We start from the raw sequence: 27,645 nt of genomic DNA on the forward strand, positions 1-27,645 counted from the left end.
ATTCCTTTTGTGGCAGTAGTTTTATGCTACAGTGCTAATGTTATTTTAACAGAACATTGCATGTTATTGGTTATGTAATTTGCTCTTTTTTAAAGGAAACTTAAGAGCAATCTCATTATTTTATGTCACTATAAGGGTAGAGAGGGGTTAGATCTTCATGTGGTGTAACTAGGAAGTGTAGGTTTCATTGATGGCAGATACTAGGGAAGGTGAAAGCAAAATTATTACTTCCTTGGAATCTTTCTGCCATGGAACTCCTGCTAGCTGAATAAAGAGCACAGGTGATAATGATGTGAACATTCAGGAACAACAATGATAAGTGACAGAGGGATGGTAGGATAACTTATTTCTACTCTGATATATTGTTATTTAGCTCTAAGTACATTTATCTTTTTGCCTTGAAGAATATGACTTTTCCGAGTCGTCATGAGTATCACTTGTTTATACATTTAACTGCAAGATGGCTTAATACGTTGTAGAAAATTCTTAGTATCAATTACACGTTTCATGTAGGAAAAGGGAAAGTGTTATGCACCTGTTTAACAAAAGAAATTTGGAAAAGGTTTTAACAATGTGTCTATTCTCCTGTAGTAAGTCAGCTATGTTACAGAAACATTTCTCTGATGACAGAGATTTACAAGTGACAAAGTATTGGTAAACTATTTCCTAGTCTTACTAATGAAGTTAAATCATACTTGTAGGTTTTTTCCCTTCAGCATTTGATAATTGTCTAATGTGTTCTAGATACTCTATGTATCTGTGTATATGTATGTATAGTAACAACTAAGATGAGTCCTTGCTTTTGAGAGCCCATAATACAGTGGAGGCAGAAGGGAGAAAAAAGAGATGAATGCAAAGATAGTGCATACGAGTAGATACAATTTTTAAAGTATGTTAGGACAGGTATGTTCATAATATCACAGAAAATGGTGGGAGGGAGTTGTTTAACCTTAGCTACCTTAATATAGGCTGGAAAAGACCAAAGAAATAAAGGCTTAAGGTGTAAAATAATACTAAATTGAGGAGAAATCTGTAGGGTCTGACGAGTGTCATCCATTACTTAGGGAAGGGCACCCTTTGTCTTCCTCCAGAGAAGTTATTAAGTCTTCAACTACTGTAGTTAATTTTTTTTTTTTTTTTTTTTTTTTTTTTTTTTTTTTTGAGACAGAGTCTTGCTCTTGTCACCCAGGCTGGGAATACAATGGCGTGATCTGGGCTCACAGCAAACTCCACCTCCCAGGTTCAAGCAATTCTCTTGCCTCAGCCTCCTGAATAGATGGGATTATACAGGCACCTGCCACCACCCCTGGGTAATTTTTGTTATTTTTAGTAGAGACGGGGTTTTACCATGTTGGCCAGTCTGGTCTCAAGCTCCTGACCTCAAGTGATCTGCCAGCGTCAGCCTCCCAGAGTACTGAGATTATAATATGAGCCACCGTGCCTGACCTCATATAGCATTTATTAACATTTTCAGTTCAGTAGTTTCATGGAAACAGTTTGGGAAATAGTGCAGTGATTTTTTTTAAAAATTACTTTCAGAAGGGCTCCATACTGACAGTTGTTTCAGGAGGCAAATTGAAAATTTAGGTGTTCTTATTTCTACCTTATTACTTTCCCTTTTGACAGGATAGTGATCTGCTTTGAAAGGGTGTTAAAACTTTATCTTTAAATATAAAAGTACTAGCATTGAAGAAAACAACTGAATGAATGAATTATGCAGTAGAAAATGTATATTCTTTCCCTCAATGCAAATGTATAAAAGCTGTCCTTTTTTAAAAAAAAAATTACTGCTTTTCAATATTTCAAAAGTAAATATTGAAGGAATAATAATTTTTATTATTTATTAGAATAATCTGGTTAGACTGTTGTTTGTACAGTTTTTACTTGTTAATCATGAGTGCTGCCACATTATCAAACAATTATTATTTATTGGTTCTTAAGTTATAATTTCAGATTATGTATGTTCAAGAAATGGAACATGGTCTAGTGTTATTAGAGCTTTGAATTTGTGGAAATGAAGGGATAGGACGAAGTTTAGGTAACTCTTAGGTGATCACATTTAAGAAGGGTGAAAATACGGTAGAAAAGACAGATATTATAAGTTGCAGAAGGGAACATAATGTTTGGATACACATAAGCTTAAACAGTGAAGACTGGTATGAATGCCTTATTTACATTCATCAAAATCCAACAATGTGGCCATTAGTTATCGCTGCTTAATAGATTATCCCCAAACTTAAAATACCAAGCATTAGCTCACACTTTCTGTGGGTCAGGAATGGATATGACTTAGCTGGGTGCTTCTGACTAAAGATTTTTCATGAGATTTTCCTCAAGCCATTGTCTGGGACTGCCATCTCTTCTGAAGTCTTGGGTAGGGTGGGGTGGGGATCTGCTTCCAAGTTCACTCATGTTATTGGCAGGTTTGCTTCTTTGCCACATATATCTCTCAACATGTCTGTCTTCCAGCATGGCATTTGGCTTATCCCAGGTTGCAGTGATCTAGGAGAGAGCAAGAGAGGAGAGTGCATACCAAGATGGAAGCCATGGTCTTTTTGTAACCTAATCTTAGAAGTGACATCTTCTGAGATTAGGTTATAATCTATAAAGTGACAACAAAATTTTCCTTCTTTTCCAAAACTTTTCTCTTTTTCTCAGTTAGAGAGAGAGAGTGAGTTAGTGTGTGTGTGTTCTTGAGGTTTCAGAAATTATCCATGTATAATGGAGTAAGGAGAATTTGAGATTAGAGAGTTAATATTTGAAATTTATCTATGTATATGCTTATGTCTGATGGCCTATGAGTTTATTGCAGGCAAGGTTTGGCTCTTTTTTAGCTTTGAGCTAGGCCTCCATGCTTTTTGCTAAAAAGTAAGTTGTTCAGTGAATGTTGATAGTCCATAACTAACCATCATTCAATTAGAAAGCATCTTTCAGAATCTCTTTATACAAATCCTTTGATATACTTCTGTTAAAAAGGATGCGTATTACATATGGTTATAGGCCTGAAAACATTGCAGTGGATATTTTTGCATAGAATAATTTTTAACTACATTTCAATTTTAGACAAACTCAATTGTCTGCTTACTGGGGAAGATGAAGAAGTCAACACTCATCCGTTTTAATCTTCATCTCATTTTCTTAGCCAGGTTACTATTTCTACCTTAGTCGAATGTATGGTATTTAAATCCTTTCTAATTTACTTTGTATGAGTTTGTTTTTACCATCCTGTTTTGAATTCTGAGTTTATTTTGTTCTTTTAATTGATGGGATTTTATTGTTAAATAAGATTTATCATTTTACTTTTGATTTCTTATTCAGTGTTGTTAAGTAGCATCAAAATGTAGGGCATTGCCTTTGGTTTGTCAAGTTAAGTCTTCCATACTGCTGTTTCTATCTTAAATTACATGCTTACATGCTGCTGTGGTCTGAATATTTCTTTCATGCCTAAAATTCATATCTTGGAATCCTTACCCCAAGGTGATGGTATTAGAAGATGGGATCTTTGGGAGATGATTAGGTCATGAGGGCAGAATGCTTGTAAATTGGTATTAGTCCTCTTATAAAAGAGGCCCAAGGGAGCTGCTTGCTCTTCCACCACAGGAGGCCATATCTATGAGTCAGGAAGCAGGCCTTCACCAGACATGGAATCTGCCAGTGCCTTGATCTTGGACTTCTAACTCCAAAATTATGATATAAATGTTTGCTGCTTGTAAGTCACCCAGTTTATGGTATTCTAAAAATCATAGCAATTCAAACAGACCAAGACACGTTAACACCCCTCCTCCCATTTATTTTTATTTTTTCTTCCTGTAGTATGTGTTGTTCATAGATGCTGAATTAGGTTAAACTACAGAGGGCTGATTTGTGTTCAAAGATTGGCAAGAAAAGTTTAGACTCAGTACAGAATTGTATCAAAATAGCAAGCAAACAGTACAAATGTTGTAAACCAGATAAAGATACAGAAATGCAGTAAATATTATTTCCCAGTCAGTCTCTACCTAGTTCCTCATGTGTGGGTGGTTATCGTGGCTCACTTGGCATGAGGAACCCAGTGGGGAGCAGGTCTGAGTCTGGATTTTGTTGTTTTTTCTATCACTAGGCTGGTAGAGAAAGGAGCAAACGGAGAGCTCATCAGCCTCCTCTTCTACATATTAGTATGTAGGCCATTCCTTGCTATGACATTGATTTACTAGGGCTCTATTTCCAAAGTGTTAACTAACGCTTTGGTGTTAATTCTTCCAGACTTTCATTAGACATTTCAACGACAAGAATTGTATCATATTATAAGTATTTTTTTGTAACTTGTTTTTAAGTAAATAGTAAGTAAAAGCTTTTATTTGTTTCCCTGAAACTAAAATTTTCTCATTAATATGTTTATTGATTAAACCCCTGTAGCTCTGTTTGTGAACCACATCTGATAAAAAGATAGAATTCAGCAAGGAAACCTCTCCCTGTATCTGCCTTCCACCCTGTCTCCAGATCTCAGACAGTAAGAGACCTGCATAAGATTTATTTTCTCCAAAAGGTTTTTTTAAAACTAATTTCCGTTCACATATTGAGTTTTCCTTTATTTTGCTATGTCGCTTTTAAATTTCATAGCATTTTTCTACTTCCTTGCTTATATTTTTTTCCTAATTGGGCATCCTGTAGACAAGATTGTTTAGTTTATCAACAAAATTTTATTGAAATAGCACTGTTAGGTAAGGAACTATAATCTAGCCAGGAGAAGACTGGAAATACATAAAATACTAATAAAGTCAGCGTGTCTTAACACTGTACTTAATACAGTTTTATGTATACATACACACAGTAGGTCATAAATGCTTACTCATTTAAGAAGTTAGCATTTTATTTTGATTCATTACATATGTATTATGTATTTGCTGTATGCTAGGCATTGTACATAAAGGAAGCAAGGAGAATATGCCCTCTAGTGTTGGTGTTTATATCTACGAAAATGAATGACTCACTGCATTATGTTATACATGGTAGGCAATCAGTAAAAATTATTCATGAAAGAATGACCCTGAAGTTCAATTTGTTTTGTATCCCTAATGACTAACCTCCAGAAGAAATGCTGTTCCCTTATTGTGTCCCCAAATAAAAGTGTTGGCTTCTGAAAATCTAGGTTCAACTTACTGCTTTATAGATTTTTATCAGTAACGGAAATAACAGAGCTATGTAATAAGAACAGATAAAGAGCATATTTTAATCTTTGGATATTTATGGTTTCTAGTTTTTGGCATTCTCATTCAAATATATATTTTTTGTTGAACAAATGTTTATACTGTAATTAAATTTTTTTTCTCTAGAAACTTTTGTGGGTCTTTGTCTTGAGTTATTTTAGATTTTTTTTTTATATCCTGTACTTGCTATGTCTAGTTCATTCAGTCAACAAATATATAATGTGATCTCTTTGTCAGACATTTGCTCTAGGATACTATACATAAACCTCAACTTTTGTTTGTCCAAATGAAGAGTTTCCTGTGGTCTAACCATTGTGTATGTTTTGGATTTCTTGTTCCAGTCATCTTGTCATTTGAATCTCATTTGAATATTTTATTATGTGGACAGACTTCTGTTTTTACATCTAGACTTTCACACCTGAAATAGTAGAAAGGTGAGAAAAGGTCAATTTAAACATAATGCTGGACTCTGTATTTTCATAACTAAATAGAGATGGCCTCCTAAAATTATACTTGCTCATTTATTTGCCAGTATTTTTAATGCAAGGTTTTTCTTTTTTATTGTTTAGTATAGGAGTACTGCTTGGAGTTCTTCTTTGTTTTTCTTGTGTAAACCACACCCATAATTCCTCCTTTGAAATGTCCCCCTTCGGTTTTCTTTAAAATAGAACAAAAATGTTACTTGGACATTATCCAGTTCAGTTCCTCTTTAAACATACTGACATTTATGTCGCCCTGAATGCTTGGAGCATGAAATATTTTCTAGTACATGCACAAATTTCTGCGTACCAGTTGAGCTTGTCCTAAGAGTCATATAGAACTGTTTCTCTTTGGCTGGGTGTGGTGGCTCACAACTGTAATGCCAGCACTTTGGAAGGCCGAAGCAAGAAGATTTCTTGAGGCCAGGAGTTCTAGACCAGCCTGGGCAACACAGTGAGACACTGTCTGTAACCCCCACAAAAAAAGGATTTGTTTCTGTGAAGTGGAAATTGACTAAGAGAACTTCTGTATTCAAATTAAATCAAACTAATTTACCTATTACCTATCAATAATTAGCTGTTGCTAATCATTAGGCACACATTGCAAGCATTTCAGGTAATTGACTCTAATTTCATTTTCACCTAAATTGTTATAATTACATTTATACAACTCTTCTTTTGCTTTGCTCTTCTGAATCATATATATTGATATGAAAGAGTTTACAGAAAAGTTCGTTTGAAGGACATTTGTAATCCCTAAGATTTTCTTAGGGCAAGTTTTAAAACTAACCATCCTCTTATAAATTATTGGAGGTGGGACTCTTGCCAAAAGTGGCACTAAAAGGAATATTTGACAGTTCTTTGCTATTTAACTGTTTCATAATTTATAGTGGGATGAAAATGCATTCTAAAGTAATAATATAAAAAAAGAGAAAATAATTTAAATGGGAAGAATTATGGACTAGTTAAACAATAGTGGGTTTTTTTTGATAGTTACTACTTTATGTGCAGTATATATTCATATATTTCTCATAGTAAACTTTTGAGGTAGTGGGTTCTATTATTATCCTCATTTTCATGAGGAGACTGTGGCACACAAGATGAGGAGTTTACCCAAGGACACCCAACCAGTAAATGGCAGAACTGGATTAATTCCAGATAGTCTGGCTCTAGAGTTTGTACTTTTAACAAAAATACTTTCGTGAAAAGGAATATAACAATATTAGAATTTATTTCAAATGCTACTGGTTTTATGATGTCATTTACTCAATTAAATTATGTTCGTTTAAACGTACTTGTTTTGATCTATTTTAAGAATGAAATTTAATGTTATTTCAAGCTACGCATATCTCACTCAAGATCTCTCTTTAAGTCATGGACTCTGTCTGCTTTTGAGCATTGTATAAACACCTTATTAACTCTTCGTTATCAGACTTCTCAATTTTTTCCTTATGAACATGTGTGGAACAATAAAAACAAAAGTTTTATGCACTTGAACTAGTTTATTGAATTAGTTTACAACTCAAGTTGACAAAGCTGTCTGTACCTAGAATTAATTGACAAAAATGTCTTCATACAGCCATTTATTGTTGGTATTTCTTACATTCAAGAAAAACTTGAAGGTAAACCATGTCAGATAAGATTTTGAAAGTTTATTTGAGTTGTTCTGTTTCTTTCCTTATATAGTTCAATAAACTGACCAAATTTAATCCAAAATTTAAGCCAGCAAGTCATGTGTCTCTTAATGTGCTGCATGTGTTCGCTTTTGATTCTCTTAGCAACAATATTTTTATGGGCATGCTTTCCCAGTTTATTTTGTGTACTTTATAAATGTTGAGGAGAACAGTTTGAACAATTTACCCCACTAACTTGAGATTGATACATGATATATATTTTGTGACAATGCTTTTAGCATTTAATTCATACTAAAATATTTCAAAAAAAATACTTATAAACGAAAGAACAAGCAAATTTAACATTAATTGCTTTTGGTATTTTGTGTTTCTTACATTATGTCAACTTAAAAGCATATACATTTAAAATCAAAACTAGCAAGTGTTTCATTTATTGGGGAATAGCTATTTCTGTGTGTGAATGTCTTCCAAAGAGCCAGTGTAATCACCTTCTTCAAATGGAGAAACCTTAAAAATTAACGATTTGTCATGAAAGTCTTTTATCTTCAGTGTCAGAGGGTTACTTGAAAGATGGCAGGTAAGACTCTATTCTGGATCTTGCTTACCTCACTATATTCGGCTTTGCATCTATACCAGACCTGTTTTTCACTTGTTCTTACGTTAAACTCAGGTATATGAGTCACCTCCAGGAAATATTCCCTGACAACCACCATTCCTTCTTAGTTCTCCTTTTCTGAGCTCTCATAAAAACCAGTGGACATGTCTATAATTGTCTTACCATATTCCTTTTGATATAATTATCTATTTTTATATTTGTCTTCTTTACTAGATGGTGAGTGTCTTGAACTTTCTATTTCCAGCTCTTTACTGCCTAAGGTATCACAAATATCTGTTTTCCAAACAGAATATCCTAATCATAATTTAATCTTATCACTTCTCTACACACTTTCCCTAGATGATTTCAAGTCCCATTGTTTTATTACCTCAATGCCGATAATTCCCAAATTGACATTTTTATCCCACATTTATTTTCACAGCTCCAGATCTATATGGTTAGATAGGTATACAGACACCTATAAATTCAGCCAAAACAAATAAAATCCTCATCTTTCTTTTCCCAATCTGCTCCTTGATTCTGTGGTGTTTATCTTCATGAATGGCTTCTTCCTGCATCTTAACTCTTCATATCTTTTGTTAAACCTTGCACATTTCCTCCTAAGCTTCCTTAATATAGTTTCGTATGATTACAGGCATACCTTGGTGATATTGTAGGTTTGGTTCCAGACCACCACAATAAAGTGAGTTATACAAATTTTTTCTGTTTTGCAGTGCATATTAAAGTTATGTTTATGCTATACTGTAATCTTTTAAATGTACTGTAGTGTAGCATTGTATCTTTAAAAATATCATAATGCTATAGTACATACCTTTATTTAAAGATGCTTTATTGCTTAAAAAAAAAAAAAAAAGCTAGTGATCATGTGAGCCTTCAGCGAGTCATAGTCTTTTTCCTGGTAGACGGTCTTGACTTGATGTTGGCTGCTCATTAATCAGAGTGGTGGTTGCTGAAGGTTGGAGTGGCTGTGGCAGTTTCACAAAGTAAGACAATGAAGTTTGCCTCATCAACTGACTCTTCCTCTCGTGAAAGATTTCGCTGTAGTATGTGATATTGTTTTATAGCATTTTATACTCCCAGTAGAACTTCTTGGAGAATTGGAGTTGATCCTCTCAAACCCTGCCACTGTTTTATCAAATAAGTTTATGTCATTTTCTAAACCTTTTGTTGCCATTTCAGCAGTTCACAGCATCTTCACCAGGAGTAGATTCCATCTCAAGAAACCGCTTGCTTTGCTCGTCCATGAGAAATAACTCCTTATCTATTCAAGTTTTGTCATGAGATTGCAGCAATTCAGTCACATGTTCAGGCTTCACTTCTAATTCTCGTTCTATTACTGTTTCCACCACATCTGCAGTTACTTCCTTCACTGAAGTCTTGAATCCCTCAAAGTAATTCATGAGGGTTGGAATCAACTTTCAGACTCTCATTAACGTTGGTATTTTGACCTCCTTCCATGAATCACGAATGTTCTTAATAGCATGTAGAATAGTGAATTCTTTATAAAAGGTTTTCAATTTACTTTGCCCAGATGAATCAGAGGAATCACTATTTATGACAGCTAAAGCCTTATAAAATGTATTTTTTAAATAAGAAGACTTAAAAATCGAAATTACTCCTTGGGCTACAGAATGGATGTTTTGTTAGCAGGCATGACAACAACATTAATCCTGTACATCTCCCATCAGAGCCCTTGGATGACCAGGTTCATTGTTGTGAGTAGTAATATTTTGAAAGGAATCTTTTTTTCTGAGTAATAGGTCTCAATAGTGGGCTTAAAATACTCAGTAAACCATGTTGTAAACATATCTGCTGCCATCCAGGCTTTGTTGTTCCATTTATAGAACACAGGCAGAGTAGATTTAGTGTAAGTCTTAAGGGACCTAGGAATTTTGGAATGGTTAAAGAGCACTGGCTTCAAACTTATAGTCACCAGTTGCATTAGCCCCTAACAAGAGAATTAGCCTGTCTATGGAAGTTTGAAGCCAGGCATCGATTTCTCCTCTCTATCTGTAAAAGTGCTACATGTCATCTTCTTCCAATAGAAAGCTGTTTTGTCTACAATGAAACTCTGTTGTTTAGTGCAGCCACCTTCATCAGTGATTTTAGCTGCATCTTCCAGATGTAGCTTCTCCATCAGCACTTGCTGCTTCACCTTGCACTTTTATGACATGGAGATTGTTTCTTACCTTAAACTTCATGAATCAACTTCTGTTAGCTTCAGACTTTTCTTCTGCAGCTTCTTTACCTCTCTCAGACTTCGTAGAATTGAAGTGAGTTGAGGCCTTGTTCTGGATTAGGCTTTGGCTTAAAGGAATGTTGCAGCTAGTTTGATCTATCCAGGTTACTAAAACTTTCTCCTTGTCAGCAGTAAGGCTGCTTTGCTTTCTTACTATTTGTGTGTTCACTGGAGTAGCACTTTTAATTTCTTCAAGAACTTTTCCTTTGCATTAACAACTTGGCTGTTTGGCACAAGAAGCCTAGATTTTGGCCTACCTTGGCTTTCAACATACCTTTCTCACCAAGCTTAATTATTTCTAGCTTTTGATTTAAAATGAGAGACACAATTCACTTGAGTAATTAGAGGTCATTGTAGGGTTATTCACTGGTCTAATTTTAATATTGTTATTTCTAAGGGAATAGGGAGGCCTCAGCAAAGTGAGACAGATGGGGAACTGCGGGTTTGTGGAGTGGTCAGAGCACAGATAACATTTATCAATTAAGTTCACCATCTTCTCTGAATATGGTTCATGGTGCCCCAAAACAATTGAAATAGTAATATTGCAGATCACTGATCACAAATCACCGTAACAGATGCAGTAATAATGAAAAATTTTAAATATCGTAAAAATTACCAAACTGTGACAGACGTGCTGTAAGCACATGTTTAGAAAAGTGGCACCAATACACTTGCCTGACGCAAGGTTGCCACAAACCTTCAAGTTGTAAACAACAACAACAACAAAAATGCAGTAAAAAATGCCATGAGGCACAGTAAAACTAGGTATGCCAATATCTGTAGTTGCTTAGTTCAGGCTCTTCCCTTTTATTGCTTCTATGATTTTTCTGAAATACTGATCTGATTGTGTCACCCCTCTTGTTAAAAACTCTAGTTTTTTCAAGCATCATCTTAAAATTCTAATTTTTTTTTTCTACGTTCTACTGCTTACTTGAGCCACCATTACTTTTGGGAACATAGCAGATTCTGTTTGATTGATGAAGTAAAAAGAGGTTGAAAACCATCTGCAGTACAACTACAGTCTTTGCATTATATTCAGATCTTTTACCACCTAGCCTTGTCCTGTTTTATGACTTACAGATACTGTATACCACCAGATGATTTACTGTTTGTTTGTTCCATGAACATTTAAAATCAGTAGTGTCTTTGCTCAGTGAGGTTCCTGCCAGTTGATTTCCTACTTGAACTCCTATATAATCTTCAAAACTCTGCTCAGATACATAGGGACCCATATGGACCCTCTTAGTCACAAACAGATCTCTTTATGTCCTCAGTGATATTTTAGTACTTTCTACCTATTGCTATTATGGCCCCTATGTGATCATTGTTATTTATGGACTATCCTCCTATATTATAATGTGATCTTTTTCCTACTGTCTTGGCATATATACTTTTTAGTATATATAATATGAAGAGTAGCTAAAGGAATTAGTGATATTTAGCCGTTAAAAGATAATATGCTAGAATTCTTGGGGGAAAAATGTTTTCACAGCATTCAGAGGTTATCAGTTAAAAGAAGGATTGCATTTGGTATGTGGAGCTTGAGGAGGCAGGGCATAGAAGTTAAAGGAATAGTATTTTAAGTGATACATAGTAGTTTCAAATGGTAGCCACTTTTTTTTTTTTAACTTCTTAACTTGAGGTATAATTTGCATATGGTAAACTATACAACTCTTAAGTATATGATTTTGCATATGTATATTCTATGTAAAAATCATCCCAAGAAAGATAGGGACATTTCCAACTGTCCAGAAAGCCCCCCTTATGTCCCTCCTTTCTCCCACAGATTTAACCATGGTTCTGAGCCTTATCACCAGATCTTATTTTATCTGGAAATCTGCAGCATGTATCCTTTTGTATCTGCCTTCTTTTACTCATTTGTATATTTATGAACTTCATTCATGTTGTTGAAGATACCACTATTTTGTTCTTTTTGTTCAATGTTCTTTTTTCATTAATTTATAAGATTCTTATTATGTGAATAGGATCTCCCTTCATACACATAGACCCCACCCTGTATATTTATCCATTCTGCATAACTTTAGTAGATGCTATTAGTTTTCTGAAGATAATTTCATACTTTCACCAGCAATTTGGTTTTCTTTATTTTGAGACAGAATCTTGCTCTGTTGCTCAGGCTTGGAGCTCAGTGGCATGATCTGCCTCGCTGCAACCTCCGCTTCCCAGATTCAGGTGATTCTCATGCTTTAGCCTCTCAAGTAGCTGGGATTACAGGCATGTGCCATCACGCCTGGCTAATTTTTGTATTTTTAGTAGAAATGGGGTTTTACCATGTTGGCCAGGCTGGTCTTGAACTCCTGACCTCAAGTGATCTGCCTGCCTTGGCCTCCCAAAGTGTTGGGATTACAGGCATGAGCCACCACGCCCAGCCATGGTTGTTTTTCAACATTACCATTTAATGCTTTTTATTTAAGAAATAATTTCTTGACTTTTTTTCATGAGACACTGTCTATTCATTGTAGACATTTTGAAAATACAGGAAAAATTAAGGAAGAAAATACAAGTGGATCTCACCATTATTTTTAACCTTCAGGATATATTCTTTTAGTCTTGTTCGAATTTTTTTTTAGTGAAGTTGATATGTTTTGGCTGTGTTCCTACCCAAGACTCATCTTGAATTGTAGTCCCCATAATCCCTATGTGTTGTGGGAGAGATCCAGTGGGAGATAATTGAATGAATCACAGGGGCAGTTACCCACATGCTGCTGTTCTCATGATGGTGAGTGAGTTTTTACAAGATCTGATGGTTTTATAAGGGACTTTTCTCCTTTTGCTTAGTACTCCTCCTTGTCACTGTCATGTGAAGAAGGAGGTGTTGCTTCCCCTTCCACCATGATTGTAAATTTCCTGAGTCCACCTCAGCCATGTGTAACTGTGAGTCAATTAAACCTCTTTCCTTTAAAAATTGCTTAGTTTCAGGTATGTCTTTATAGCAGCATAAGAACAGACTAATATAAAACTTTAAATCATATTAGGCATTAAAAAACAATACAGTGTGGGTATTTTCCTATATTCTTTTATCCTTTTCCATTTCCATATTTGCATCCTTTTTTAAAAAACTTGCTGTACCACCTTGAAAACACCTAATCTCATCTCATCTAGGAAGCTAAGCAGGGTTGGGTCTGGTTAGTACTTGGACAAGAGACTACCGGGAATACCAAGTGTTGTAGGCTTTAAAAAACAAACAAACAAAACCTTTTAATATATTGTGGGCATTTCCCTATATTCTTTTGTAAAGAATCATTTCTTATTTGCTTGCTGATATTATTCATTTATCAAGTAGGGTTTAATATTTTTATACTGAGGATAAAAATCAGGATACAATTTTGGAGCCTATGGGATTTAAAAGAGGTTGAGGAAAAAAAGTGAATAGAATTTAATCAGTGTGCAGTGGCTCACACCTGTAATCTCAGCACTTTGGGAAGCCAAAGTAGGTGGATCACTTGAGGTCACGAATTTAAGACCAGCTAGGCCAACATGGTAAAACTCATCTAATACAAAACTTAGCCAAGCATGGTGGCTAACACCTGTAGTTCCAGCTACTCAGGAGGCTGATGAAGGAGGATCATTTGAACCCTGGAGGTGGAGGTTGCAGTCAGCCAAGATCGCGATACTGCACTCCAGCCTGGGCAACAGAGCAAGACTTCGTCTTAATCACTATGATTTCTCAAGGAAAGTCAATGATTATGCAAAGTCCGAGTAAGTCACTTGCTTATCTGAACATTCGATAAACTGCTTTCTAATACAATACATTTTTTACGTTTCTTCTTTGTCATTAAATATATGTGATTCTCAAACCTCTTTTAACCACTACCCTATGAAAAATAATAGTTCTTTTCTTGAGCAGTATCTATATCAATGTTGCTTATGTGTTCATTTATTATTTCTTATATGTAAGATATATTCTAGGCACTTTGGAAAACTGCCATCAGGTTGCTTATAACTTGTTCTAGGGGAAAGAATCATAGATACGTAATAATTTTAAATATGATAGGGAATTTTCATAATAAATACCCCATACATACTTCTTCCCTCCACTTGAAATATGAAGACACCAACACCCAAAAAGATTAAATTACTTGTTCACAGCCACAGAATTTGTGGCAGAGGCAGAACTAGAACCTAAAACCAAAAGCTGTGATTCCCTCTCAATGCTTTTATACTTTTTTTTCCCCCATGAGATGGAGTCTCACTGTGTCACCCAGGCTGGAGTACAGTGACGCAGTCTCAGCTCACTGCAACCTCTACCTCCCAGGTTCAAGTGATTCTCCTGCCTTAGCCTCCCATGTAACTGAGACTATAGGCGCATGCCACCACGCCTGGCTAATCTTTGTATTTTTAGTAGAAACAGAGTTTTACCATGTTAGCCAAGATGGTCTCCATCTCCTGACCTTGTGATCCGCCCACCTGGGTCTCCTGCTTTTATACTTTTTAGGTACACTGTATATAGTGTTTTTCTCAACATAAACTTTGTCACTTTCTTCCTTAGGGAAATACTGCTAAAAGCATTTACTTTGTTTCTATGGTAGGTTAGGAAAATTTGTTTCATTTGTACAGCTAATACTTACTAAGCCCCTAGAATGTGTGATATTCTGTTGCAGGTAAGAAATATGTTGATAAACTAGGAAAATCTGTGGAAAGCAGTGTGTTAAGTGTGGAAAAAGCTGTTTTTGGAATCTGAGCATCTCTGTTAGATTCCCAGCCCTATCATTTCCTGTCTGTGTGACCCATTGAAGGTACTTAATCTCTTTGAATCTTAGCCTACTCCTCCTACATTCATTAATTCATTTATTGAGCCCAAGAATTCAAGGTATTGTGGAAGCAGCCAAATTCTGCATGTCAAGAACTGTGCATGGTATTGAGGATGCAGCAGAATTCCTGCTGTCAGCAAATTCTCATGCTGGGAGTGGGATAAACAAATGGTAAATAAATAAAGTATATATAGTATGTTATAATAAATGATATGGAGAAAAATAGATACTCAGGATATAAAATGGTGGGAAGGAATCGTGATTTTAATATGCTGGCCAACAAAGGCAATACCAAAAAGGTGAGAGTTGAGCAAAGACTTCTTTTATGAAATGTGGATACAGTCATTTCTCATTAATGCCTTGCTTGTGTATAATGCTGATCCATTATATCTGATCAGCCAGACCCAAACTGCTCTTTCTTAGATTGAAGCGACACTTAAGAAGCTCTTTTGTGTTTTCTCCATTAGATATAGTCTGACATTAATATCCTTTTTAGTTGCTGTTGATGTATTTTCAATACTAGAAAATAGTTTCTTTTCCCAGATAAAAACAAACAGGAACTTCCTTTGGTGGTTAAGTTCTGACATGGTGTTTAAGCCTCTTTTGAGGGCTTGGGTAGATAAAGGTAATGATCTATGTGTAGCAAAATGTATTAAAACCACTTTTTAAATGACACAACAATTTTTATTACTTTCAACAGCTACTTAAAATATCCTTCCAGATTCTTAATAAACCTGGGCTTTTTGTACATTTAAATGGGGAGCACATGAATTTTCCAACAAAGATCTTTTGGCAATAAACCAAAGAGGACATTGTAAATTAATATTTCTACTGATCAGTTTATTAGAACCACTTTTAGAATACAGAGATGATAGTCATCATCCCACATACTCTTAGTTGTATATTCGTTGTTTGTTTATCATAGATAGGAAATAGGAGTTAATTAGTTCATTTACTCAGTTTTACCCAAATTAGAAAGAAAAAGCCACTTGCCCTCTGGGAAAATAGTGACTTTGTGTGAATTAGGAGGGAAAACACCTTTCACCAAGTTAAAGACTCCTTGAGTTTATTTCATCCCACCTTCCCAGTCCGCCAAGCCAAATACATGACATAGACTTCACATTCTTGGGTAGGGGTCCTGGTAATACATGGGGATTGCATCTCGGGAGGGACGAAACTACGATGGTTATGAATAGTGCCAATTCCAGAAAGCATCCCCCGGGTAATTGGAGTATATTTATGAATATAACCTATCTCATAGGACATGTATGAAGTACTTATATTCACATACAGACTGTATCCCTAATCTGAAAATGATGGAGTTTACATTCTAGTAGAGGTAGAAGATAGATACAAAGAAGAAAATTGTGGCTATTGATATTACTCGTAATGTGATAGAGTAGTAGTAATTAGTTTAAAAGGATGTCCAGGAGGGCCTTCCTGAAGAAGAAACATCTGCATTGAGATTTGTGTGATGAGAAAGAATCAGCATGCCTAGATCTGGGGGCAGAGCATTCCTGACAGAACCACAAGAACAAAGGCCCTGAGGTACCTGGTCAACGAATAGTAAGGTCCTTCTTGTGGCTGGAACAGTGATTTTAGGAACAGTTGTGGAGAACAATGAGTACCTTGGAGTGGGTTTTTGTGAGGATAGTGTGTAAATCATAGATAAAGCATCTCTCTTACTACCTGGCACAAAGCAAGCATTTGATAAAAGTTCCCTTCTTATTTACTTTAGGACTGCAGTTCTCAAAATTTGTTTATTTTAGGATTTCTTCTTTATACTCTTAAGAATTATTGAAGATTCCAATGAGCTTTTGTTTCTGTAGGTTATATGCATTTAATATTTACAGTCTGAGTTTAAAACCAGGGATTTAAAATACTGTTAATTCGTTTAAAAATAACAATGATTTACCCCTGTTACCAAATAACATTTTTTAATTAAAATAACTAATTCATTTTGTTTGGTTGTATCTGTTAATATTTACAGTCTTAGAGTTTAAAACTGAGGATTTAAAATACTATTCATTTAAAAATAAGAGCGATTTACCCATGTTACCAAATGGGTTATATTTTACGTAAAAATAATTCGTTTTTTCTTGGAAGTTTGAGTTTATCATTGGCAACAAATACACTGTTAATTGCTTTTCTTGAAGTGACAGACTCATTTTGTTCATTTTCAAGAAAAGATCTGCCAAAAATCAAAGTTAGACTAACTGTAGTTTGACATTTAAGTAGACATAATGTTGCATGGAAAAGTGGCTACGTCAGCTTGCATCTCAATTTCACAAGTACTTTTCATCAAGACAACCATCCTACTTGGAAGAGGTGCTTTAACATACACTTTCCATCTCATTCCAGAGAATATAAAAAAGACCTGTATGCAAGGGCCAAGATTTAATACATACTGCTTTGTCAAAGACAGGTATGAGTAAAAATTGCTGCCCCCCAACCACCACTTTTTTTTTTGGAGACAGGGTCTCACTCTGTTGCCCAGGTTGGAGTGCAGTGGTGTGATTGTAGCTCACTGCAGCCTCAAACTCAAGCTCAAGTGTTCCTCCTGCCTCAGCCTTCCATCTTCCAAGTAGTTGGGATTATAAGCATAAACCACTGTACTTGGCAATTTTTAAAATTATGAGTACATGTTTGATACAGTGACTATTAATAGAGGTGTGGTTCTTTTGGCCACTGCCTTTATTTGTGCTAAAGCACGTGCAGTTTTATAGCTAGTACTTTTATACTGTCAAGTATACATGTCAACAAAGTGAAAAAGGGAAATAACATGTTTTATCTTGAAAACAGTTTTCCCATTATCAAAAGAATCTACTCCCCCTTCTCCCAGCAGATCACATTTTGGGAACCACTGCTGTAGAGAATATTATTAGTACTTAATTATGATGTCTTCATTTTAATATGTACTTGTTATCTGAATTGGGTTGCCATAGAGTGTAGGCACATACGCTACTGTTGTATGTGTACCTAAGCAAGGACTCTTAAAATTTAGTATCATTGGCCTGTTTGATAGAGTAGAGTCAAGATAGCAGCAGATTGATTTACAGAGAATATTTGTACTATAAAAGCTATGAACTAACAATTTTATTCTGTTGATGTATTATTCGGAGTGTTAATTCATATTTTTTCCAATCTTGCTTTCCGTTTTATTTTTAGGCTTGCATTGATGACAATGTTGATATGGTGAAGTTTCTGGTAGAAAATGGAGCAAATATTAATCAACCTGATAATGAAGGCTGGATACCACTACATGCAGCAGCTTCCTGTGGATACCTTGATATTGCAGAGTAAGCCAGTTCTGTGTTTTAATTTTATCCTAATACTATTTGAGAGACCTGAGTGTTTATTGAAATGATAAAGATAAATGAGTGAAGTCTTATATTACTTTAATTCATGAAAATTATTCTTTCCAAGAAAGAAAATAAATGGTTATTGAGAAACCATATGTTATCAGAATCAGATCTTGTTTCTGTCTGCCTACCCTCTTTGGCCTTTGGTACTTTGTATTAACATTAGTAATTGTACACATTCTCTGTCCCCATCTTTTTTTCTTTTGAGTACAGCTAGTGCATTGTCAAATGATTCAGGGCTGATATTTAGCAGTCTAATCCATTCATTTATAATCATAAATTATTAGGAGAAACTAACACTAGTTGTCAACTGGGTTACATTGCTATAGGGAGACTATGATACATAGTTCTTCAGTGAGCCTGTTTGCTTAGTTCTTTTGAACGTTGTTTTAAAAAAAAATACATTGTTTAGAAAATTCAATGAGGAATAGTCATTGTATTCTCTACTACCTTTAATGTGTGGGTACATACCAAGAACATCTAATTTTTTTAAGCATTTAATAATGGAAGTATAGATATCTTAAAAAATAATTTTTTCATTAAATTATTTTTCTTCTTACTATCTATCCACACAGTAAACAGTTTTGTTGTCTCTCTGCTCATATCAAAGCTTATCAGTTAATAAATATTGAACATGGGAATTCAACTCTGTAAATATCTTAATAAGCTTTCATAGTTTTATCTCTATACATTTTGCTTTTCCCCCCATGTATATTGTAGATACAGTATCTCAGTTTCAAGGGGGAAGCAGTGTATGGTGAAATGAAAAGTGCTCTGGCCTGGGAGGGATAAGGTCTGAATTACCTGAATTTTATTATTGGCTCTACCGCTAACTGTACGACATTTTTCCATAATTTGTTTCCTCTTCCTGAGTCTTGATTTCTTTGAACATAAACTGAGGAAGTCTTTTTCCTGTTGCAAAACGGCAGTGGTTGTTCAAACTTAACAGTCATGATTCTCAAGTTCTTTACCTTCTTTTTGGACTTTTCCTGCTCAACAGAAGACTTAGATCGATCGCTTATAGAAAGAAAAAAAACCCAGATAATTGTGCATTTATCTTCAACTATACTTAAAGATTAGGCTCTGGAGTTAATTGATGTGCAATATGAATGCTTCCTCAGTCACTATCAAGGAGTATAACCTTGGCAAGTTGTTTAACTTCTTTAGGCTTTGGTTTTCTCCTCTATAAAATAATATTTCCTAGATTTGTTGTGAGGCTTAACTGAAGTAATTCATCAAGCATAGGATCTGGCTCATAGGAAATAGTACATATTAACTTTTGACCACTATCTTATCTACTCTGGGAAAATGAAAACTCAACCTCTTTCTTCCAATGTTTATAATCCTTATGTTTCCTTTCTGTATGCATGTTTCTGAGTTTGAAAAGACAATTTCTAAGTAATTTCTTTGCATAGACTTGATTGGGTCACAGACCCATTGTGTCAGTTGGAATGCTTTTAGCTGCAAGTAATAGAATACCCAATTTAAAATGACCTAAAGAATAGTGGTACCTGTTATACAGGATACAATATTGTTTAGAGGAAGGACATTTAGGTTTATTAAGCTGCTCAGTGATGTCAGCAAGGACCTGGGATCTTTCAGTTTTTCTTCTTCCGAATTTCCTAGAAATGGACTTTATTCTTACTCTTGTCCCCTCCTGGTTACAAGATGATTGCTACAACTCTAGAATTGTGTTTTATATATCCACGTACAAAAGCAAAAAATGGATTGCAGGTAGAAAATATCTTCTCTGTATTCTGTATACATCAAAGAGGCACACCTTTCTCAGAGCACCCTCCAGTTACTGAAGACATCCCCTACAGGGACTTATTTTGGCCTGGTCCTGGTCATTTGTCCATGTCGTAGCTAGAAAAAGTAAATATCTTGACATATTCAGCTTTTGCATGTTAGTATATAAGGATAAGGAAGGGTAAGGAGTTTGTTGCAGTTGTTAATGTTATCAGTAGAATGACTATTACTTTTGATTTTTTGGAGGGTGGGATATGGAATATATGTTTCACAGGACTTGTGCAAACAAAAGTGACCTTCGTTTGGCCAAGTTTGACCATAGTTGCTAATCTGATTAATTTAGTTTTAATGTATGACTGTGCTATAACTGAAGTTCATAGTTTCCTTGAACCATATTAAAATTAGAAGAATAAGTTTTTCTTTTTGTTCTTTCTGTCATGTGAGATTCTTTTTTAAAATAATGACTGTTTCTATTTATAAAAGGCAGTTTAACTCTAGCATATATATACTGGATGATTTGTTAAGGTGATGATAGCCCCAAATCTTTTCAAATGCCCGATTATTTTTATCAGCATAATCTATTTTAGCAGGCTGGGCTCAGTGGTTCACACCTGTAATCCCAGTGCTTTGAGAGGCCTTGCTTAAGCTCAGAAGTTTGAGACCACCTTGGGCCACATGGCAAAACCTTGTTGTTGCAAAACATACAAAAATGTTAGCCAGGCATGATGGTGTGCACCTCTAGTCCCAACTACTCTGGAGGCTAAGGCGGGAGACTTGCTTGAGCCTGGGAGGCAGAGGTTGCAGTGAGCTGAGATAGCACCATTGTACTTGAGCCTGGGCGACAAGAGTAAAACCTTGTCTCAAAAAGAAAAAAGAAAAGTAATAATTCAACTAAAACACCTATTTCAGCAGTTAATTTCACCAATGATTGAGTAAAGTTAATGAAACTCTAGTTTTCTTGGGTATAGAAAAGTAATAGCATGACGGCCTAATTGATAGGGTGAAGATAGTCCACAGATCAGTGTTTTATAGGCATGAAAGAAGGAAGGCACTAATAAAATAATAATATAGAGACAATAGTTATAAACCAGGGTATATCCTAGGAAAACTGGGGGCGTATGGTCACTGTGCTAACTGAAGTATTTTGGAGTTAAATTTGTTGCAAATCCTAGTTCTGCCATTCACTAGTTTTGTGTCCTTGACCAATCTACTTAGTCTCAATAATTTAAGATTATTTATAAAATTGGAATGATCTAGATTCTTCCTCTTTTTTCTCATTTTGGATTCCACTTCACATTTTTCACTCTGTCAATACTGGACTACTTTTAATTCCCCAACATTCCCTACTGGTTTATGTAAGTGTGTCTTTCTTCATAATAGTTTATTTGCCTGCTTTTGCATTACTTGAGCAGCTTCTACCAAACTCTCAAGATGCAGTTTAAGTATAAGGGTCATTTCTTCCAGGAAGCTTTTCTGATGTTCTTGGCAAATTCATTGTCATCTCTAACACATCAGTTGTTTATATAATTCTTTACCAACTGTATTTATGCACAGAATAGTAGTAATTCATCTCTATTGATAAAGGCAGTTAAGCCTAGATTAGTTTACTCTGAGGATTTGAGGATGATTAGGATACATTTAGTTCTAACTTTTTAACTTCTACTGAAAATAGTAGAACAAAGAATGTCAGATTACAGTTTCATTTCTAGGCATTTAACAATTTTATGTTTGGTCTGTAGCATAATGGAAGCCAAGTGAGTAGATAGATGAATAATGGCTGTTCATACTGTGGCTCAGTTATCTTGCCTTTTCACCAAAATAATTACCCTCAACTTTTGCTTATCCTTAACAAGGTAGAAGTCCTAGGGTAAACTAAAAATAGAGGTTATTTAATAATGTCTTTTCTCCCAAAGTGGAATGGAGGACGAATAAATGAGTGGAACCTCATTTTATGCTTAGCTTATGTATTGTTTTAATAAATACTCACTGTGTTGAGTTTTTCATTCTTAAGAATATTATTGCTTTGATTAACATGCTTTAAAAATTATGCAGTTAATAAATACTTAAGCACCTACTGTATATATCAGGTCAGATACTAAAATGTATTCATTAGCATCATTCTTTTCCTTTGGGATGCTGCATCAGCAGTATGATGGGCAGAATAGTGTTATTCAAAATACTTAGTTGAAGCCCTAACCTCCAGTACTTCAGAATGTGACTGTATTTGGAGAAGGGGCCTTTAAAGAGATAATTAAATTAAAATGAGGCTGATGAAGTTGTTTCTAATCCAGTCTGGCTGGTTTTCTTATAAGAGGAGGACATGTGGACACAAAAAGAGACACCAAGGTCCCTCTTGTAGAGAGGAAAGAAATCACGTGAAGAAACAAGGCAGCCACCTACCAGGCAAGGAGAGAGGCCTGTGAAGAAACCAAAGCTACTGACACATTGATCTTGGACTTCTAGGTGCCAGAACTATGAGAAAATAACATTACTATTATTTAAGCCACCCAGTGTTTGGCATTTTATTATCGTAGTCCTATCAAACTAATATAAGCAGCATAAACTTCCCAGTATCACATCAAGGCATATTCATCCCTAAAAATTACAGTATTAATGTCATTGGCTATGGATCAGAAATAAAATGGAACAGTATGACTTTGGACATATTAGAAAAGGCAAATGATTATAGAGCCTGAGAATCCATGTATGTAATTTCTTGTTTCAGTCTTGAATTATCAATTAGTTATACATCTATAGCCATAAATTATAATCGAATTACTATGTGCAGAGCTTTGAAAACCAAGTCTCTGACTGAAGAAATAATTAGATGAAAACATAGGAACTATACAATAGTAACATCTTAATTGTCATTGTTTTTTGTTAGTTGGAATATTTTTGTAAAAGAAATTTTCTTATCTTTACTATTTAGTTACCCTTTGTATTAGTCCATTCTTACACTGTTGTAAAAAAACTCCCCAAGACTGGGTAATGTATAAAGGAACAAGGTTTAATTGACTCACAGTTCCACGGGGCTGGGGAGGCCTCAGGAAACTTACAATTATGGCGGACATCCTTCTTCACATGGCAGCAGGAAGAAGAAATGCAGCAAAGGGGGAAAAGCCCATTATAAAACCATTAGATCTCATGAGAACTCACTCTCTGTAACGAGAACAGCAGCATAGGGGTAACTGCCCCCATGATTCACTTACCTCCCACTGGGTTCCTCCCGTAACTCATGGGGATTATGGAAACAACAATTCAAGAAGAGATTTGGGTGAAGACACAGCCAAACCATATTAACCCAGTACAATTTTTATAGGGGAAATAGAATATATTCTTTATTATTTTTCTTTGTGTACTTGTTTTTTAAATAATGAGTTTCCTTGCTATCTACCCTTAGTAGGGACTAATTTTTTTTTCTAGTTTAAGTAATATTAGGAGCTCATGCATTTGAACATATTGATGTGTTTCAGTCCATTGCAGCTATTATTCTTATCAGTTAGCAAATTGAACCATCTTTGGTCATTGAGAGTCTCTTCAAATTGGCTTCCTAAGACCTTGGGACATGACCAAATAAAGTAGTCTTTAAAAGCTTCCTGACTTTCTGGTATTGCAAGATTTTCCAGACTAATCTTTCACATTCCTGCCCAAGGCCTGGAGTCCTCATTTCTCTAAGGAACCCAGTTCCTTAGGATGGCTGAGAGTGCTCATTGCTACTGGGGTTGGTCATTGTTTTCAAGTCCCAATCAGCACCAAAGTGTTTTTTCTTTAACTTCTTCTATCCTGTATCACTGTCTTTCCTGTCGTTCATTGCTGGGAAGTACAGGATTAAAGTAACAGATAATTACTAATTTGCTTCATTGTGTATTACACATACATTACACTGAGTCTAATAATACCACCACCACCAGCACCAGTATGATTACTGAAAACATTCAAAGTTTTGTTTTTGAGGGTTTTGTTTTGTTGGCATTTCTTTTTGTCTTGGGTAGTGTATTCAACTTGGAATATACCACCAGATTTCTATGTGTTGAATTCACTTGAGAGTTTACTTTCAAAAATTTTAATTTTGTTTCACAGTTTATGTAAAATACTACTTCCATTGACAGTACCTGCTCTGCCACCCTATTTCATCCCACACCCTATAGGTATCCATTTAAAAAAATAACTTCTAGTTTGCTAATAAAAGTATTATTTTTATTGAAATATTAACCTCCCTTTTTGTAATAAATGATAGAATATCACACACTTCTTCACTTTTGCTTTTTTCACTTAACAGTCTATTCTGGAGATAACTATTGAGTGGAGTATAGAGATACCCATCATTGTTCTTTTCAGTTCTAGTACTCCACTGTGTAGTGTGTCATTATAGTTTATCATTTATTCAGTGTGTCTTGATTGACCAATGAGTATTGGTTAATTGACTGTAATTTTAGTTTTAAGTTGTCCCTTTTTTTTGTATTCTTGCAAGTTTTAGGAATTTTTATGTTTATCTGTAAAATATTTTGTGTATGAATAAGAAAACAAATGATTCCTTTAATTAACATTTTGGTTACAAGTGTAATTATTTGGTTATAATCTTTAATGTTATTTAGTTTTGTCACCGTATTTCTTTTTTAGGCTTCCATTACAAATATTTAAGGAATGCTTTTATCTTGAATAGCTTTAGTGTTCAATTTTAAATATAAGAGGGAAATTAGCCCTATATTAGCCTAGCATTATATGGCTTCATAGAACATGGAGAAGACTATTAATGGGTACACTTAATATGTTTTTCTTCTTGTTTGAAGTAATTTTAAAGACATTCCTGTGAAGATTTCATATCTTGTTACAAAACGTTCATAGGTTTTTTTTCATTCGTTTGTTTGAGACAGGGTCTTGCTCTGTCGCCCAGGCTGGTGTGCAGTGGGATGATCATAACACACTGCAGCCTGGACTTCATGGGCTTAAGCAATCCTCCTGCCTCGACAGGAGTAGCTAGGATTGTAGGCTTACACCACCGCTCCTGGCTAATTTTTTATTTTTGTAGAGACAGTCTTGCTATGTTTCCCAGGGTTGTCTCAAACTCCTGGCCTCAAGTGATTCTTCTGCTTCAGCCTCCTGAAGTGTTGGGATTATAGGAATCAGCTACCAGGCCTGGTCCGGTGACATTTTCAGTATGGAAAAAACTTCATTATCTTTGTCACTTGATCATTAAAGAATTAGCTATTTAAGGATATAACTTTGGACTATGTGTGGCAACTTATTTATGGCTTGGCTTTTCTTCTTCATTGTAGCCTTTATTTTATAACCTTCCATCAGAATCCTAAGATTTCTTTTGGTTCAACTTCAAAATATATCCAATGTCTCTTTTTCATAACCTTTTTCATTTCTCTTTTATCCTGGACACTGTTGTTTTTCACTGGCATTATTGCAGTTGCCTCCTTGTAGACATAGGTCATCTTTCCTACATCTATTTTTTTCCACAGTAGCCAGAATGGTAGTTTTAAATTATTTCAGTTGAGTAACATGACAGTTTTATTGAAAGCCCATCAGGGAATTTATGCTGTGGGTAAAAGCCAGAGTTCTGATGGCCTACAAAGGTGTGCTTTGGTGCCCTGTCACCTCTCTGACTCCATCCTCCACTCTTTTCCAGGCTCTGTCCTATACCTAGACTGGTCCCTTGGCTGAGCCTTTAAACAGACTAGGTGTCTTGCTTCATGCCTTTGCATCTGCTGGTCCCTCTGTGTGAGATTCAGTAATGTTGTTATTTTTGGTGCTTTGAAAACAGAAATTTCAAGAATTTCAGAAATTCTTGCCAAATGTAGAAAATAAACCTTATCTCCTCCCAGCAAGAAACATTATAGTATAGGAGTTAAGAGCTCAGTGTTGGGAATCAGGCAACTGTTTAAATCTTAATTCTGTTAAGTAATTGTTGAGTAATTGTTAAGTGATTGTTGTCGATTTCTCTAAGCCTCTGTTTCTTCATAAAATGGAAATACTAATACTTGTACCTAATTTATAAGATTATTGTGAAGATTAAATGAGATCGGGGTATAAGACATTTAGCAGAATATGTGGCAAATATTTCTCTTCAGTAAATATTAGCAGAATTAGTTGTTATTGTTTATAATATTTTTGTTCACAACTTTTTAGGGGAAAATAGGTAAGCTGTTGGTTTTCCTGGATTATTTAACAAAGGAAACAGTCATTTTATCTTTTGGTTTTAGGGCAGACTTATTTAGAAGAAAGGAGCAGAGGAGAATGAAGTAGTAATTTGTCATATTTTCATTCATATGTTGTTATGTGGGCCATAGGAAAGGTGGCAAATCCATGAATTTCATTTTTATTATCTATTTCTTGTCAAGAATACTTTCTTAGTATAAAGCATATTGTGTATTTTGATTAGAAGTCTTGGAGAAATTAAGATCTTAGGAAAATATTAAGTTTGAGTTATTTATATCCTCATATAATAATAATGAGGCATATTTGCTAAAAGCTGTAGATGTTCTCATATACATTCTTATTCAGTTTTTCATGGAAATTTATGAGAATGTTCACTGTTACTCCTATTTCACAATCAGAACTGGACTCTCATTCTTGAGACTTAAATTCTGGTGATATTTTTTTCACTATATCATAACTGATAGTAGCGTTGGGCACTGAGATTTGAAAATGACTGCAGCATAGATCCTCATCTTCAGGCTTATTGCTAGATACACATGAAGTCAATTAACTCTAATACTTGATAAACTAAATGGACCAGTGTACAAGGAACTCTGAGGAAGAACTGCTTAATTCTGTCTAGGCTGATTAAAGAAAGATTCTAGAGGAGGTAACATTAGTTTATTTTAAATGATTAGTGTAATTTTTGCCTCTGGGCGTTGGGAGCTGCCTGAGTAAAGTCATGTTATTTGTGAGTGAGAAATAATATATGATAAAGTTCTTTTAACTGGCTACCACTGTATTTACATTTACCATTTCTGTGTTAAAGTTTACTGACTGATATCCATATGCCTAAACATTGCAGCTAATCGGCCACTAAGCACACTGGCAAATCTACCAAACGTTATTTGTATGTATTTTTTGCCTGTTAATGCCTGTTATATGCCAACAAGCAAAACCAGAATATTGTTGCTAACATAACAAAGTTGAATACTTTGGAAAGACTCAATGGCAGTGCCCTAAAAGAATGATTGCTGTTTAATTAGATATGGGTGAGACAACTGAAAGACTGAAAGAAAAAAAATCTAAAAAGATTGTGTACTCAAATTGCTTTGCTGTTGACATCAAGTTTTTGGTTCTCTTTAAAGACAGTTTGAAGTCTTAGATAACACATTACAGATAACATTTATGCCAGAAAGACAGCATGGATTTATAGTCATGAAGACATTATCCAAAGAAGTAGACTAGTCCTTACTAAAGGATAGATAAATAAATATACATTTATGTCTTCTATGATTAAATAAATGCATTATTTACATATATGTGTCATATCTCATGATTGCCTATTTTATTCAGTCTTTTTGGTTAACCAAGCAAATACTGGTTCTGATTGCATTAAACAAAAGGGCCTCTTTGGAGCTATAATTTTTTGGAGAGAAAGCATTAGTGGAATATGGAGAGAGT

At 35.0% G+C, this 27,645-nt stretch overlaps 1 protein-coding gene across 9 annotated transcripts in view; it reads left to right on the plus strand.

The window, feature by feature from the left end:
* PPP1R12A (protein phosphatase 1 regulatory subunit 12A) overlaps positions 1-27,645 on the plus strand; it is a 150,825-nt gene that overhangs the window by 39,644 nt on the left and 83,536 nt on the right. For all 9 annotated transcript variants that reach the window (XM_012442037.2, XM_012442042.2, XM_012442038.2 and 6 more), the window contains exon 2: positions 18,095-18,225. In XM_012442037.2, coding sequence (XP_012297460.1) covers positions 18,095-18,225 — 131 coding nt within the window. The remainder of the gene's footprint in view (positions 1-18,094; positions 18,226-27,645) is intronic.

Source organism: Aotus nancymaae, unplaced genomic scaffold (genome assembly GCF_030222135.1).
Source record: "Aotus nancymaae isolate 86718 unplaced genomic scaffold, 86718_ANA_hifiasm-v0.15.2.pri h1tg000016l, whole genome shotgun sequence".
Lineage (NCBI taxonomy): Eukaryota > Metazoa > Chordata > Mammalia > Primates > Aotidae > Aotus > Aotus nancymaae.